The sequence below is a fragment of the Ixodes scapularis genome, unplaced genomic scaffold, assembly GCF_016920785.2.
Source record: "Ixodes scapularis isolate PalLabHiFi unplaced genomic scaffold, ASM1692078v2 PGA_scaffold1__304_contigs__length_218370807, whole genome shotgun sequence".
Classification (NCBI taxonomy): Eukaryota; Metazoa; Arthropoda; class Arachnida; order Ixodida; family Ixodidae; genus Ixodes; species Ixodes scapularis.
The window spans coordinates 85,118,030-85,130,293 of NW_024609846.1; the positions used below are offsets into that span (position 1 = coordinate 85,118,030).

The 12,264-nt window shown below is 51.1% G+C and overlaps 1 protein-coding gene across 2 annotated transcripts in view; it reads right to left on the reverse strand.

Moving 5' to 3' along the window:
- Positions 1-9,214, reverse strand: part of LOC8030172 (EEF1AKMT4-ECE2 readthrough transcript protein) — an 85,488-nt gene extending 76,274 nt beyond the window's left edge. The window contains exon 1 of one of the 2 annotated variants that reach the window (XM_042290826.1): positions 8,250-9,214. In XM_042290826.1, coding sequence (XP_042146760.1) covers positions 8,250-8,972 — 723 coding nt within the window. In that variant the 5' untranslated portion in view covers positions 8,973-9,214. The remainder of the gene's footprint in view (positions 1-8,249) is intronic. The other variant, XM_042290825.1, reaches the window with a different exon arrangement.
- Between the last annotated feature and the right edge of the window lie 3,050 nt (positions 9,215-12,264).

Consider the following 12,264-nt stretch of genomic DNA (forward strand, 5'->3'; position numbering starts at 1 on the left):
GGAAAGAAGGCGCAAAAAAGTCCAGTTTTCTTTTAAAAGTTCTATAGCAAATAATTTTTCTTGGCTCCTTATTTTTGTGTTTTTGTGTTTCTTTTCACACCTTTTACGACGTGCGGTGGATGAAATTCGATTTTAAAATCATTTCATGGTCCCTTTAAAGGGGCCATGAAAAAATTTTTCAACTCTTTCCTTCTTAGCTCTCCTCCTCCACTCACAAATCGCACAGCGTACCAAACAGTTCAAGAAGAGAGAAAAGCGAAATTCCCTTCTTGCTCGGACCCTCGTTTATGCCTGGACATCGCCGTTCTCCCTATATGAGATTAGCTTGTCGCTCAAAATTCGGGCAAAAGTTGCTTTCTCCACGCCGTTCACCCCTGTGGCGGCATGTGCGATACCTGTGCACATCGGTGAGCAAGGCTCGCCCAAGGATTCGCGGCAGCAGGTGCGGCGAATGCCGGGTTGCGCACGCGATTTAAAATCAGGTTTTGAAAGCCTTGAAGATAGTCACCTGTCATTCAATACCAGTCGGATATTTCAGACCCCGACAAATTTTTTGTGGGTGAAGACAGCCGAAGGTCCTCAACAGCCTGTTCTGAACGGCTGAGGCGAGTTTTCACGATGTTGGTAATAGCCGATTCACACGACGGACCGAATCGCGATTTTCGTCCGCGGACCGTGTACCACGTGACCGGCACCGATTCCTGCGATCCGCGCCTCGTCCGCGGATTGATAAAGTCGAGTGCCTTTTTCACTCGCGGATGTTTGGCGGGAGCTTGACTTGGAAAGCGTTTAGTCTGGCAACGGTACATTGTTTTTCTTGGTTTTTTGCGTATTTTGCTTCTGGGCGTTCATAACAAAAATGGCGCATCGTTGTGTTTTGTGCGTTCGTTGGTTCATTTTGACGCGCGATTCTTGGTTCCACGAGTGAAAGAAACTCCAGAAACGTGTCTGGCTGACGCCACGCAGGTTCGGTATTCCTCCGGGTCCGTGTCAAGAAGAAGCTCCCGTCAAAACTCGTCTAGAACGCCGCGGTAATTCTTGCACGTCCGATCAGGATTTCACCGAGCAAGACCTCTCTTGTGGATGTGGTGTGCTTGAGTGTTGTGCACGAGAGCGGAGTGCGTGAAGGGATCTCCAAACGCCCCTCCGCGAGCCCAGCACTTCGTCGCGTCTACGCCGAAGCTTTCTCGAGCAGGACCATGCCTGTGTCACTGTCATGCTTTGGGTTAGTAAAGTTAGTGGCGCTTGGTGCGAAGCCTGCCCCGGTGTTTTGTCTCGATCTGTGCGTAACAGCGGCGTACGATTCTTAATCGCGGTACCAAACGTCGATTTCTCTCTTGGACAACGGTGCCACGGTGCGATGTTGAAGTTTCGTGGCACTGTGGAATGGCGAACAGGTTCGGTCCGTCCTCGCTGGCGTCTGCTCGTCGTCTCCCTCGTGTGGATGCGCTTGGGAGACGGACGAACCGCGGACATGTCGTCACGTGATCAATCCGTCCGCGGATCAGACCGTCGTGTGAATCGGCTATTACTATCAGGGAAGGAGGATTTGCCAGTTGTTGGAGCAATCTTGTTGGGACGACCCGAAGTTGACAGTGCTGCGGATGCTACGTGTTCGTTGGGCCAGCCAAACTTCTATCTCTTGCCACGTGGCCACGCTCTCTCGAGCATACTCACGCGCAGAGATCGGGGTCAGGTGATGAAAGGGAGGCGGCTGATTGGTCCGGCAAGAGCGTAGCTCCCACCGCACTGTCAGCTTAGGGGTGAAGGGAATATACCGTGAAGTCGGGTGTCGTGTGAGCCTGTGAGGTGCGTCGGGGCCGGGTGACGTGCTTTGAATATTCCGTCTGGATCACAGTGAAAAGGCACAGTGCTTCCGAAGGGAAGCACGAAATAGACCACTATGTTTTCAAATTTTCCTACCAAAAACCTGGATTTTGACTTTCCGCGTTCTTTCTTTTGGCCCACTAAACGATATGCTATGAAATAAAATCCCAAACTAATCTCATTTATCCCAGCCGAAAATTCGTTTCATGGCTCCTTTAGAACGATGTATGCGGTTCTCTCAACGAGTGATATTGATGCGATTTCTTCCATGAGTTGTATGAACGTGGTTCTTTCCACAAGGGATATGGATGACCGTATCCAAGGGCGCCGACGCACTCTGATAAACAGAGTAGGGAAAAGGGGGCGCTAAATATTAAAGGAAGATTCATCGGTGGATTCTTAGGGAATACGTTGGCATGAGCCCTTGGAAAACGCCACACACGGACCCCTTTGAGAAACGCTAACGTTGACCCAGTAACGGGGCCAACGAGAGGCAGTAAAAAATAGAAGCAAAAGAGAAAGCCAAAACAGAAAAGTGAAGGGGTCAGCTTTAGCAATTCCCGTAGGCGTTCCCCAAGGGTCATGCTTTATAGGAATCCAGCAATAAATATTCATGTAATATTTTTTTTCACTGTCATAATTTTCTTGGAGCGTTTCCCTCGCAGCGACGGGCTCCCCGGGCGTTCTGCGGAGAAGCAGAGCGCAGCGACTGAACACAACTGCACTCTCTTCCGTCGACAAGCGCGCACTCCGTGGCAGCATCCCTTGTCACGTTCGGAGAACGTCTAACCACTGAGCGTGCGGTCGGAAGGTTCTTGGCTGCCCTGGCCTTTCCTGCAGCCCGGCTATGTTTCTTCGGCGTCGTTCTATATCGGTTCCGCACTTGAAACCGGCCCGAGGAACGGCCGCTGTCAGATAAGGCGCACGCACTCCTCGCGAGAGCCGCCGCCTATTTGGTTCCTTGAGCGTATACGGTACACGCACCCTGTTGCTGTCCGCTGCATTGCAAATCCAACCCCCCCCCCCCCCCCCCCTTCTAAAACAAAACATAAATGTCATTACGTCTCCTTTCCATTGGAGTTGGAGGGTCAACCACTGCAATCCACGGAAGTAATAAAAAAATTATGTCCGGGAAAAAAAAAAACAAAAAAAACTCGCTTTCTTAAAAAGATTATTTGAAAACTCCATGTGGAGCCCTCTTACGGTTCCTAGCACTGACGTCACGACCGAGATTATTAGTAGCAAGCGACAAGTTCGATGGTGCGTGAAAAGTGCGGTGGAAGCCCATCACGTTCCTGAATCCACACCGTCAGAGGGGAGAGTTTGACTTTGCTCTTATATCCGTCGAAGACAGCGGCAGTGATGGAAGTGCCATTTGACCTTATGGAGCAGGCTTTGCAGCAGGCAAAATGTTGTTTTGGAGCAGGTAGTGTCCCTTTCGGAGCAGGGTACGGCATATGTTGGCATATTACTTGAAAATGAAATAATGCTGCATTGCTATATAAAGCCCATCTCTATTATTGGAACACAGCGACTGTCGCCTTCTTAAGACAGGATATATAAAATTCAACAAAGTAAACAAAAAAAACATTTTTTAAATTAAAGTTGATCTGGTCGTCAGATAAAAAAAATACCATTAAATATGTCACACTGAGTTCTGATGGTACAGGATATTCAGTTTTATCAGCCTGCGCTTCTTTTAAGGTATCTGCAGCAGCATCTACCGACCCTCACTGTTGTGGAATGTCTTAGTGCAGATTAGAGTTGTCTTTAGGGCAGCAGCTTCAAATATTGCGGTATCTGATGTTCGCTTCGAAAATTCCGATCCATTTTGGATGTGCTGGCGAAGTCACGATCGGATCACGGCGAGTTAACCCGTTGAGTGCGCTCCTTGGCATGCACCAACGCATTGCAGAGAAGTGACACCCGCGGAGCAGGCACCGCAGTCGCGCGAGTCGCGCTGTGCTTTGTGCTCCGAAAAGGACGGTGAGGCTTTACCAGCACTACATCCAGAGTTTGGTGCAACTCAACTACACTTCGTTTCAGCTTCGGTGCGAGCGCAGCCGAAGCTACAAGCGAGCGCATGGAGCCCGTAACGGTGCCCACACTGCACGAGCCCGCGCGCGAGTCAGGAATGCACAAAGCATTGGGCTCGCGCTAGCTTTGACTTCGCTGGTAGCTAGCGCACGGGAACAGGGTGGGCCCACATTAAAAACATCCACAAACTCGGCCCCCTTTTTTTTTTTTTTTTTTTTAATTAGGCTGCTTAGTGGGATGGTTCTTCGCTTAGCCTCTGCGGCTTTGGTCTCAGATGTTGCTAACGTTGTTCCTTTCAGTGATGATGATGATAATGCGCCCTCGCAGTTCCGGTTTGCGTAACGGTTGCGGCGCGGAAAATACCGCGGTACCGCCACGCGCTCTGATAAGACTTAAATTTTTATTTTTTATTGCTACATCTCATCTGGGCGCAGGCATGGCGCAATTCTTCAGTAAAATGACAATTTGGCGCTACATGTAGCAGGATTGAGTCCTTGGCGCAATTTGGCGCAATTGGCGCAGCACTTCCATCACTGCAGCGGAACTCATCCTACTAAAGACGTCATATTGAGCGTTTAACCAATCCTGGAATGTAGGGTGCCTAGATGTCTGTCTGTCTCAGGGTGAAGACATCCATTGTTGTCCGGAATGCGCCAGCGCGTGACGCTCTCGCGCACTCGGTGCGTGACTTGGGCGGTAAGATGGCGTCTATGCATCAGCCAAAGCTACGCGCTCGAGCTGAGCGACACCGGATTGCGCGCACTTCAAAATGCATAAAAAAACAATTGGGCGGAAAAATGGCTGAGATGTCACCACTCAAGCAAAAGCGCGCGTGTGTATGAAGGCACTCTACTGGAATGCCGATGACAGCGACGCTTTTGGTCGCGCACGTCGCCAGTATTCCCTGGAGGCCAGAGCTGCGCGCGTGACTGCTGAGCGCGTGATGATGGCGAGCTTCCCATTCTTTTGCAACGGTGCATTCGATACCATCGAGATTGTCAGTCTTTGCGCTCTAAACAGCACTAACAAATATGTCGTCCAGTGAATACTCCCTATAGGAGGTATTCACTGGACGCCGTATTTGAGGGCGATGCTTAGAGCGAATGCTCAGTACGAACTTACAGTAATAAGCTGCTAAGACCGGCAATGTTGATGGCGCGGAATGCGTGTTTTGGAAGCGTTGTAGAAGATTGCCGTCAGCACGCGCTCAGCAGTCGCGCACACAGCTATGGCCGCCAGTGAATACAACTTATTAGCGATGTGCGCGGCCAAAAGCGTCGCTGTGGTCAGCTTTCCACGATTGGCCGAACCATGGGCATATGAGCACTGTCAGACTGTCAACTTTGACGGTGTTAGTTTCGTATTGCGATGGCTCCTAGCTTCTACTGTGCTGTTTAAACACACCATCGAACTCGTCGTCACGCCCGATGGTAAGTGGCCAGAATAACAACTGGTGACGTCACGGCGAGGCAAATCCCAGTCGTGACGTCACGGAGGAAAACCATAAGAGGGCGCCACCGAAACATCTCGGCGCTAATAGGAGGCATTCACTGGACGCCATATTTGAGGGCGATGTTTAGAGCGCATGCTCAGAATGGGCTCACATTAATAGCCTGCTAAGACCGGCAACCTTGACGGTGCTGAATGCACGCTCCAAAAGGACTGCGGAAGCTCGCCGTCAGCACGCGCTCAGCAGCAGCGCACACGGATATGGCTGCCAGTGAATACTCCCTATACAATGTTGTAATGCGGAGAGCAGCCGATGAACTTGGCCCGGCAGCACGTCCCCTTTGAGCGAGGCGCGACAGCCAATGTTCTGACGCCACGAATGAGCGAACGCCGCGAAATGAAGTTCGTTTTCTTATTTTTTTTTTTTTTCCTCGCTGTATTGTGCTACGATTTTGGGTAGGAACGCTTTTCATTTTACACACGCTTACTGGTACTAGTGTGACCCAGCTATACTCGCACGCAACGCCACTGACCAAGAAGTTTCCTCGCCGACGTTTTCATTCCGTCTCTTCGCAAAACTCCCTTAAGAAATCCTGAGGATCACATTGTTGAGAACGCCAACAATGCAATCTCCAGGCTTTCGGCATCAAGCTTGGCGTTGTCCGCGGAGACGATATTTAAGTGCGGCTCATACAGTGGACACGAGCACCGCGTGAGCATTCGCTTTTGGCTCGTGAGATGGTTCGTGCCCAACCGCTGCGACTCAGCACGCGGGGAACACAGCGCGTGTCCTGTGCTCTGCCAACCGCAGCGCGTGGATATGATAAACATTGGCGGCGGATATAATCAATAGAATCGGCTCCAGATCACGTGGCCGCAAGTTCTGGCAGACAGTCGAGGGGCTCTGCTCGTTTTCTTCGAACTCCTATGCAACTGCCATACCTTGAGGGGAAAGAAACAGAAAAAAGTGCGCGTGTTTTATAAGTTACAAACTTACGAATGTCAAGGAATAACTCTAAGCGCGGTATTTACTGAAAGTGCAAAACTTGTTAATTTAATTTCTAGGTGAAAACATTTTTTTTTCTTTTTTTGTTTAATTGTGTTGCATGTTTATTTAGGAAGTGAAACCGCAGTCACGCGGCTCGCACATCGTACAAAAGGCACGGTGTTTCTCCGCAAAACAAGACGACAGAATTAACTGCGGACACGCCTAAGGAATGATCGAAGCATGTTTCCTTCATACATGCCTCAAACATGGCTGCAGACCGTTTTTGCATGACCAATGTGACCGCCATACAGGGAAGAAACACGCCTCAGACAGTAAAGTTTTACGGAACCGTTTTTGTACAACCGGTACGAACTGCGCATGCGCTGCAGCATGAGATTCGCACATGCGCAGTTCGTACCGGAGGGCCTATGGTACCGTGTCGGACGTGTCACAACGATTCCCTAAAACTCACTAGTGTCTGCAGACCGTCCTCTGTATCATGTATGAAGTAGTCTGGCTGGGGCTTTATTCATTATCTGTGCCCCGAGAGGGGGGCGCCACGTGCTCTCCGCTGTGGACTACTACTGTGGACGAGAAAGTTCGCCAGTGCAGTGCTGGCTCTCTAGCCTGGCCGTGTCGCACTGCTGCAGCCGTCCGTGACGTGACGGACCGTCACAGTGGGCCCCTATGCACCGTCGCGAGAGCCTCGGACAACAATGACGCACTGCGACAGGGGGGCGGACAGACCCCGATGGCGGCGGCATCGGTTCCGGTCACTGAGCAAGACGCGTTTCGCAGGCTCGAAGCGCCCAGTAATCTGCGTTGATTACGGATGCGAGAATTCCTCCTTAGCCTTGTCAGTCGATCACGATTGTACGCTCGGTTGACCGACGGGGCATCATCCACGGGGCAAGGCCAGCGATAGGATGTGCGCGCCAGTGAATCACCCGTCCTGCCAGCAGCACCAGCAGTAGTATCGTCACTCCGTGGCATTCCTTTTCCCGATTATACCGCTAACAACACCAGGGGCGAGGTTGGCGAGGCGGTATCGCAATCAAAGAAGGACCAATCGATCTCAGTCATAGCCTCCAATGTGTTTCGGCAGTAGAAGAAAGGTGTCCACCCTTTAGGGTGCCTGGTCTTCATGCGCGCAAGACACCCTAACATTCATTCATTTGCTTTATAGCGGTGAAATACCATAGTTATAACGTGGGTGCTCATCCACGCTCATGTCGTGGCTGTTTTGTTGGAGGAAGGGGAATGGGGAAGAAAGAACCGTGGGAACTGAAACCGAGTGACCTAAGGTGAAGCTAAATACTGACCCTATAATTCAAATAATAATTAAACATAATAAACGTAGGGGTGGTGCATGTCTTCAGCAGTTATAATGGCAGAAGCCTGAGACCGAGAAACGCATAGAAAATGGGATGTCCCTTTGCCTGTGGGCTCCTCAGCCTCGGGTATGTATTATAGTACTGCGAGGGACACGTGATCGCAGATCCGAATGCAACGCGGTACTTTACAGTCGCACGCACTGCTATTTCAACCACAAAGATTCTGGGTGATACAATCCGTTTTACGACGTCCAGAGAAACGCGACGCTTGAATTGACGGTCGCGGCGCTTCAGTCGGGCGGATCGCGTCGAGCAACAAATTGACGCCTCTTTTGGGGTACCGTGGGGCATGGCAGCAGCCGATGTCTGTCGTCCAGCTGTGCCTGTCTGTCCGCACGCCGAAGTATACATATAAACACACATTGGGAGGTAAAATGGCCAAAACGACGCCAGGCTAGCATGCGGGTGCGCGCGCGTGTACGACTACTCCACGAGTCATCGTTAGACGAAGAACAAGGCAGCCATCCGGGCTGCGACGGCACGGCGAGGCCGGCCCCCTTGTCGTTTCGCGAGTAGGACCTTGGCGAGCGGGCAAACAGGAAAGGGGTACTTACGCGGATGACGCTCACGTCTGGCGAGGCGACGGTAATCCTGAAGAAGGGCGTCACGCCGAGGTCCACGATGAGCTTCTCGAGCGTCGTGTCTCTGTCCCAGCTCTGCATGGACCAGGCCGACGTGCGGATCAGGTCCCAGCCGCCGGCCTGCCGCGCCATGTGCACGAACACGGCCAGCGCGTTGGGCGTCAGACCGCGAGGCTCCATGCACGTCTCGTAGAAGCGCTTCACTTTGGACGCCGCCGACCTCTCGGGCGCTTGCGGCGGCACCAGGTCGACCAAGTGGCGCAGTCGGTGGTGAACGCTGTGCCGTAGCCGGGCCTGGGCGTCCAGCCGACTCCGGTGACCCGCCAGCGGGCTAGGCGCGCCGTCGCACGCCAGGGCGTACGGCTCGACGCAGGGGTCGGCGCGCGCGTCCAGCGAGCCGAGCACTCCGGCAGCGGTCGCGAGGCAGGTCGCGGTCAGGCAGCGCGGCGGCTCCGAGGAGCCGGACGAGTGGACCTGTACGGCCAGGGCGATGATGATGACGAAGAAGACGAGCAGGAGCACGCACAGCAGCACGATCACCAGCGACGGAATGTTGGCCACCGCCGAGGTGACCTGGGCACGCAGCTTCGACATGCCCTCGTTGGGCCGCCGCTGGTGCCCGTCGTCCATGCACTTGTCGTTCTCGTGCGGCTCGCCCTTGTCGTCGTCGGGCTTGGCGTGGTTATCGGCCGACATGTTGGCCGCAGGGAAGTAATTCCTCGCTCGGCCGGTCTTGGGGCTCACACGTCGTCGCGGGCGGAGACGCCGCCGAGGTCGCGCAGCGGGCCGACTCCGGGTCCGGAACCTGTGGCTCCCTTCGAAGCCGGCACGGTTCCGGGTCGCTCGTGGGCCGACACCGAACAAAAGTACAACCGGACGATGCGAGGGACGCGACGTACTCCGCGCTCTGACCGAAGACCGCCGACGGGAGCGAAGTTCGCGCAAGCGCAGTGGCACTACGTAACTTTTGTGAAAGTTGGCGCTTGGCGCGTAGCGCCATCTAGGCGTGGTTAGCCTAACTGCGCACTGAACTGGCTGAATTATGGGAAAGGGGGGGCGGGGGGGGGGGGGGGGGGGGGGGGTTCTTTTTTTGGGGTTTTTGGGGCATTTGGGGCCTTTGGGTTGCCTTGGGTCCGACTCCTCGCTCGGGTCCGCGTCGGGATTCGGGACGGTTTGCTGTTATATGCGGGGTGTTCCGTTTGAATTCGAACAGATTTATTACAAAACATTCGTAAAAGATGGCACTAATACGGTTTGTGCAGGTGAGACATTATGTGGGTGATTAATCTTTGCGATAAGTCGGCTAATCTATTGAAATTCGTTAATTAACTTTTTAATTAGTGAAAATAGACATATGGTTTCAATTAGAAATTTACTGAACGTCATTGAAAACCACTAAATCAACTCTTTTCAGAACGACTTGAAGCTCGTGGGAAACTTGGGGCCAGTGACGTCACAACGGGGTGCCAAAAAGGGGGGAAGGGGGGGGGGGGAGGGGCGCACCGCCCCAGGTGCAGCGCTCCGGGGGTGTCGCGACGGGCCGGTGCGGGGGGGGGGGGGGGGGGGGGATGGAGTTGCGGAGGGCAACGAGCCGGGGGGGGGGGGGGGGGGGATGGAGGCGGGCGTCGAGCGGGCCATCGCCCCGGGTGCCGCTGACCATAGCGACGCCACTGCGCACCAAATGTACCACACTCGCGCAGCAGGCGCAAAGCTAGCAGTGGCAAAACACGGATGATTAGATTACCAGGGGGGAGGGGGGGTCCATCCCCCCCCCTGTTTCCACCACTGCACAGAGTATAAAATATAAAGCTAAAACAGTTTAGCCTCAAGGCCTCTTCAAAACGCATGAAACCGCGGCATTTGGTGCTTGTTTGTTTTTAGCATATTCAGAGGATTGGAACTCGGATCACGCGGATATATCTCTAACGGAATGCATGCGGGCTTAAAGAATGGTGTAAACGAAACGTAATACAATTTGTTCTCTTTATGACAGCATGTTAAAATTGAAGGAAAAGCGAAAACTTCCATTGTTTCGTAATTTCATTTTCAGTACTCGTACATGACCAATTCACAAACATGACATATACTGTGGAAGGTAATGACAGGTTCTACACGTAATATTATTTCAAAAACAAAACTAAATATTTCCACTAAAAAATTTTAGTTTTGGTCACAGTTGTTTAATGTGGCATGTTTGGTGATATTTATAAAACTTAGAGTGACGAATAATACATAGTACTTAGAAGTCGTTGTACCCACTTGCATACATAATACAATAAAAGAAATTACGGTAGCTCCCTCTGTAATAGCTCGATATTTATCATGATTCAAAAACGCCACACACAACGTTACTGAGAACGTTAGCCACACGACCTCGTCGTCTTTTCCTGCTTCTTTGGCATTGCTTTTCTCAAGATCTACACATGTTAGAAAATTAATATAAGAAACGTTATTTTTCTGGTCACATACGCGACTAAATAAAATAAAAATTTAAGCAAAACCCAAAATACAAGTTTACCTCATTGCCTGAAACCAAATGAAACCACCCATGAGCTGCCGAATTAACAAAATTTGTTTACAATACTGTGCTTTGCCAAACGTATAGCGGTTACTTGTTCAGGTTGCGGTTATTTTCTGAGAAATTTGAATGGCCCCAAAGTGTTAAAAAAAAGGAATTTGCGTTAAGGTGATTTGGTGGCTAAGGCAGCCAAAGAAAAAAAGACTGAATTGGTTCATTAGTTAACTAATTAACTAAAATGTTTTCATTTACTTTTTAAGCTTTCATTTTTAAGTGCATAATAAAGTTGGAGAAGTGACGCCTAACCTCATTATATATTCTAGCCGTGCCGTGAAAATTAGACGAAAGAATTCGTAGTGCTCTTTGGGGCCAGCAATTTCACCTTTGTACGTGTCTCCAAACTGAAACTAATCGTGTAAAAAGCGCCATTGATGTCGATGTTTCATTCTAATCTGGATTGAGATCTGTGTCAAATACGGTTCGTATGGTTTCTAATCGTTAATCTTTAGTTTATAGGTTTGTCTAGAATCTAGATGATTGCGTTCTGTCTGTGTCGAGTAGATGATTCCACTGTTTACAAAAACCACAGTGCACACGCGCTGATACTGCAGCCAGAGGTCGCTTGCAACAGCGGTCAGCTATGCGGTCAGCCAGAGAATGCCCGAGCGAAACGCACAAATACGGCAATGTACAGTTCAAGAGACGCGTTTATAGAAAGGTGTATACTTCATACAAAAACTTGATTATTTTATTACTCCAAATATGCTTTTATTGATCAATAATGCATATTGTAAAGAGCAGTAAAGCCCTCCGCTACCCGGAACTCTAGAGCCAAGGCCATTGGTATCGCTCCAGCACGCCCCCTGGCTCAGCTGAACGGTCCCAACGGAAAGCTTTCCAGTTATTAGGGAGTTTTAGTAGACCGTGTTCCCCTTCCGCTACCCGGAACTCTATAGCCAAGGCCATCGGCACGCAGACGCAGTGGCGGTTTGTTCGTTGCGGAGGGTCAGCGGAGGGGGAAAACACAGTCTACTAAAACCCCTTATTCTTTACATGAGTACCGGTTACGGCATGATTACGTTGTACAACCTCTCGTGAACAGTTACTGTATTTTAAAGATCGACGTACGACCTCGGCTTTCTGCAGGGAAGATAATCCTTTTAGCGCTCCCCTCCCCAAAGCTGCGAAAGGAGCCAAGTTGGGCAAGGTAAAAAGTGGAGAGGATATGGGATAGAGCGAGTTGGCGAGGCGGGCAAAAGTGGAAAGCGCGAAGCGTACGTGGGGCCTTTAAGAGCAGGGTGTCCCACCGTCACGTTGAGGGCGTGGCCACCTGATACGGAGGATTCGCGTCATAGGCTGCTAAAAAAAAAAGGGGGGGGGGGGGGGGGGGGCTTTCGAAAGCGGGGCGTAATTATAACGGTAAATATTTTATAGGTGTCTAAGTTGAAAACATAAAAATCGACTGCAGCA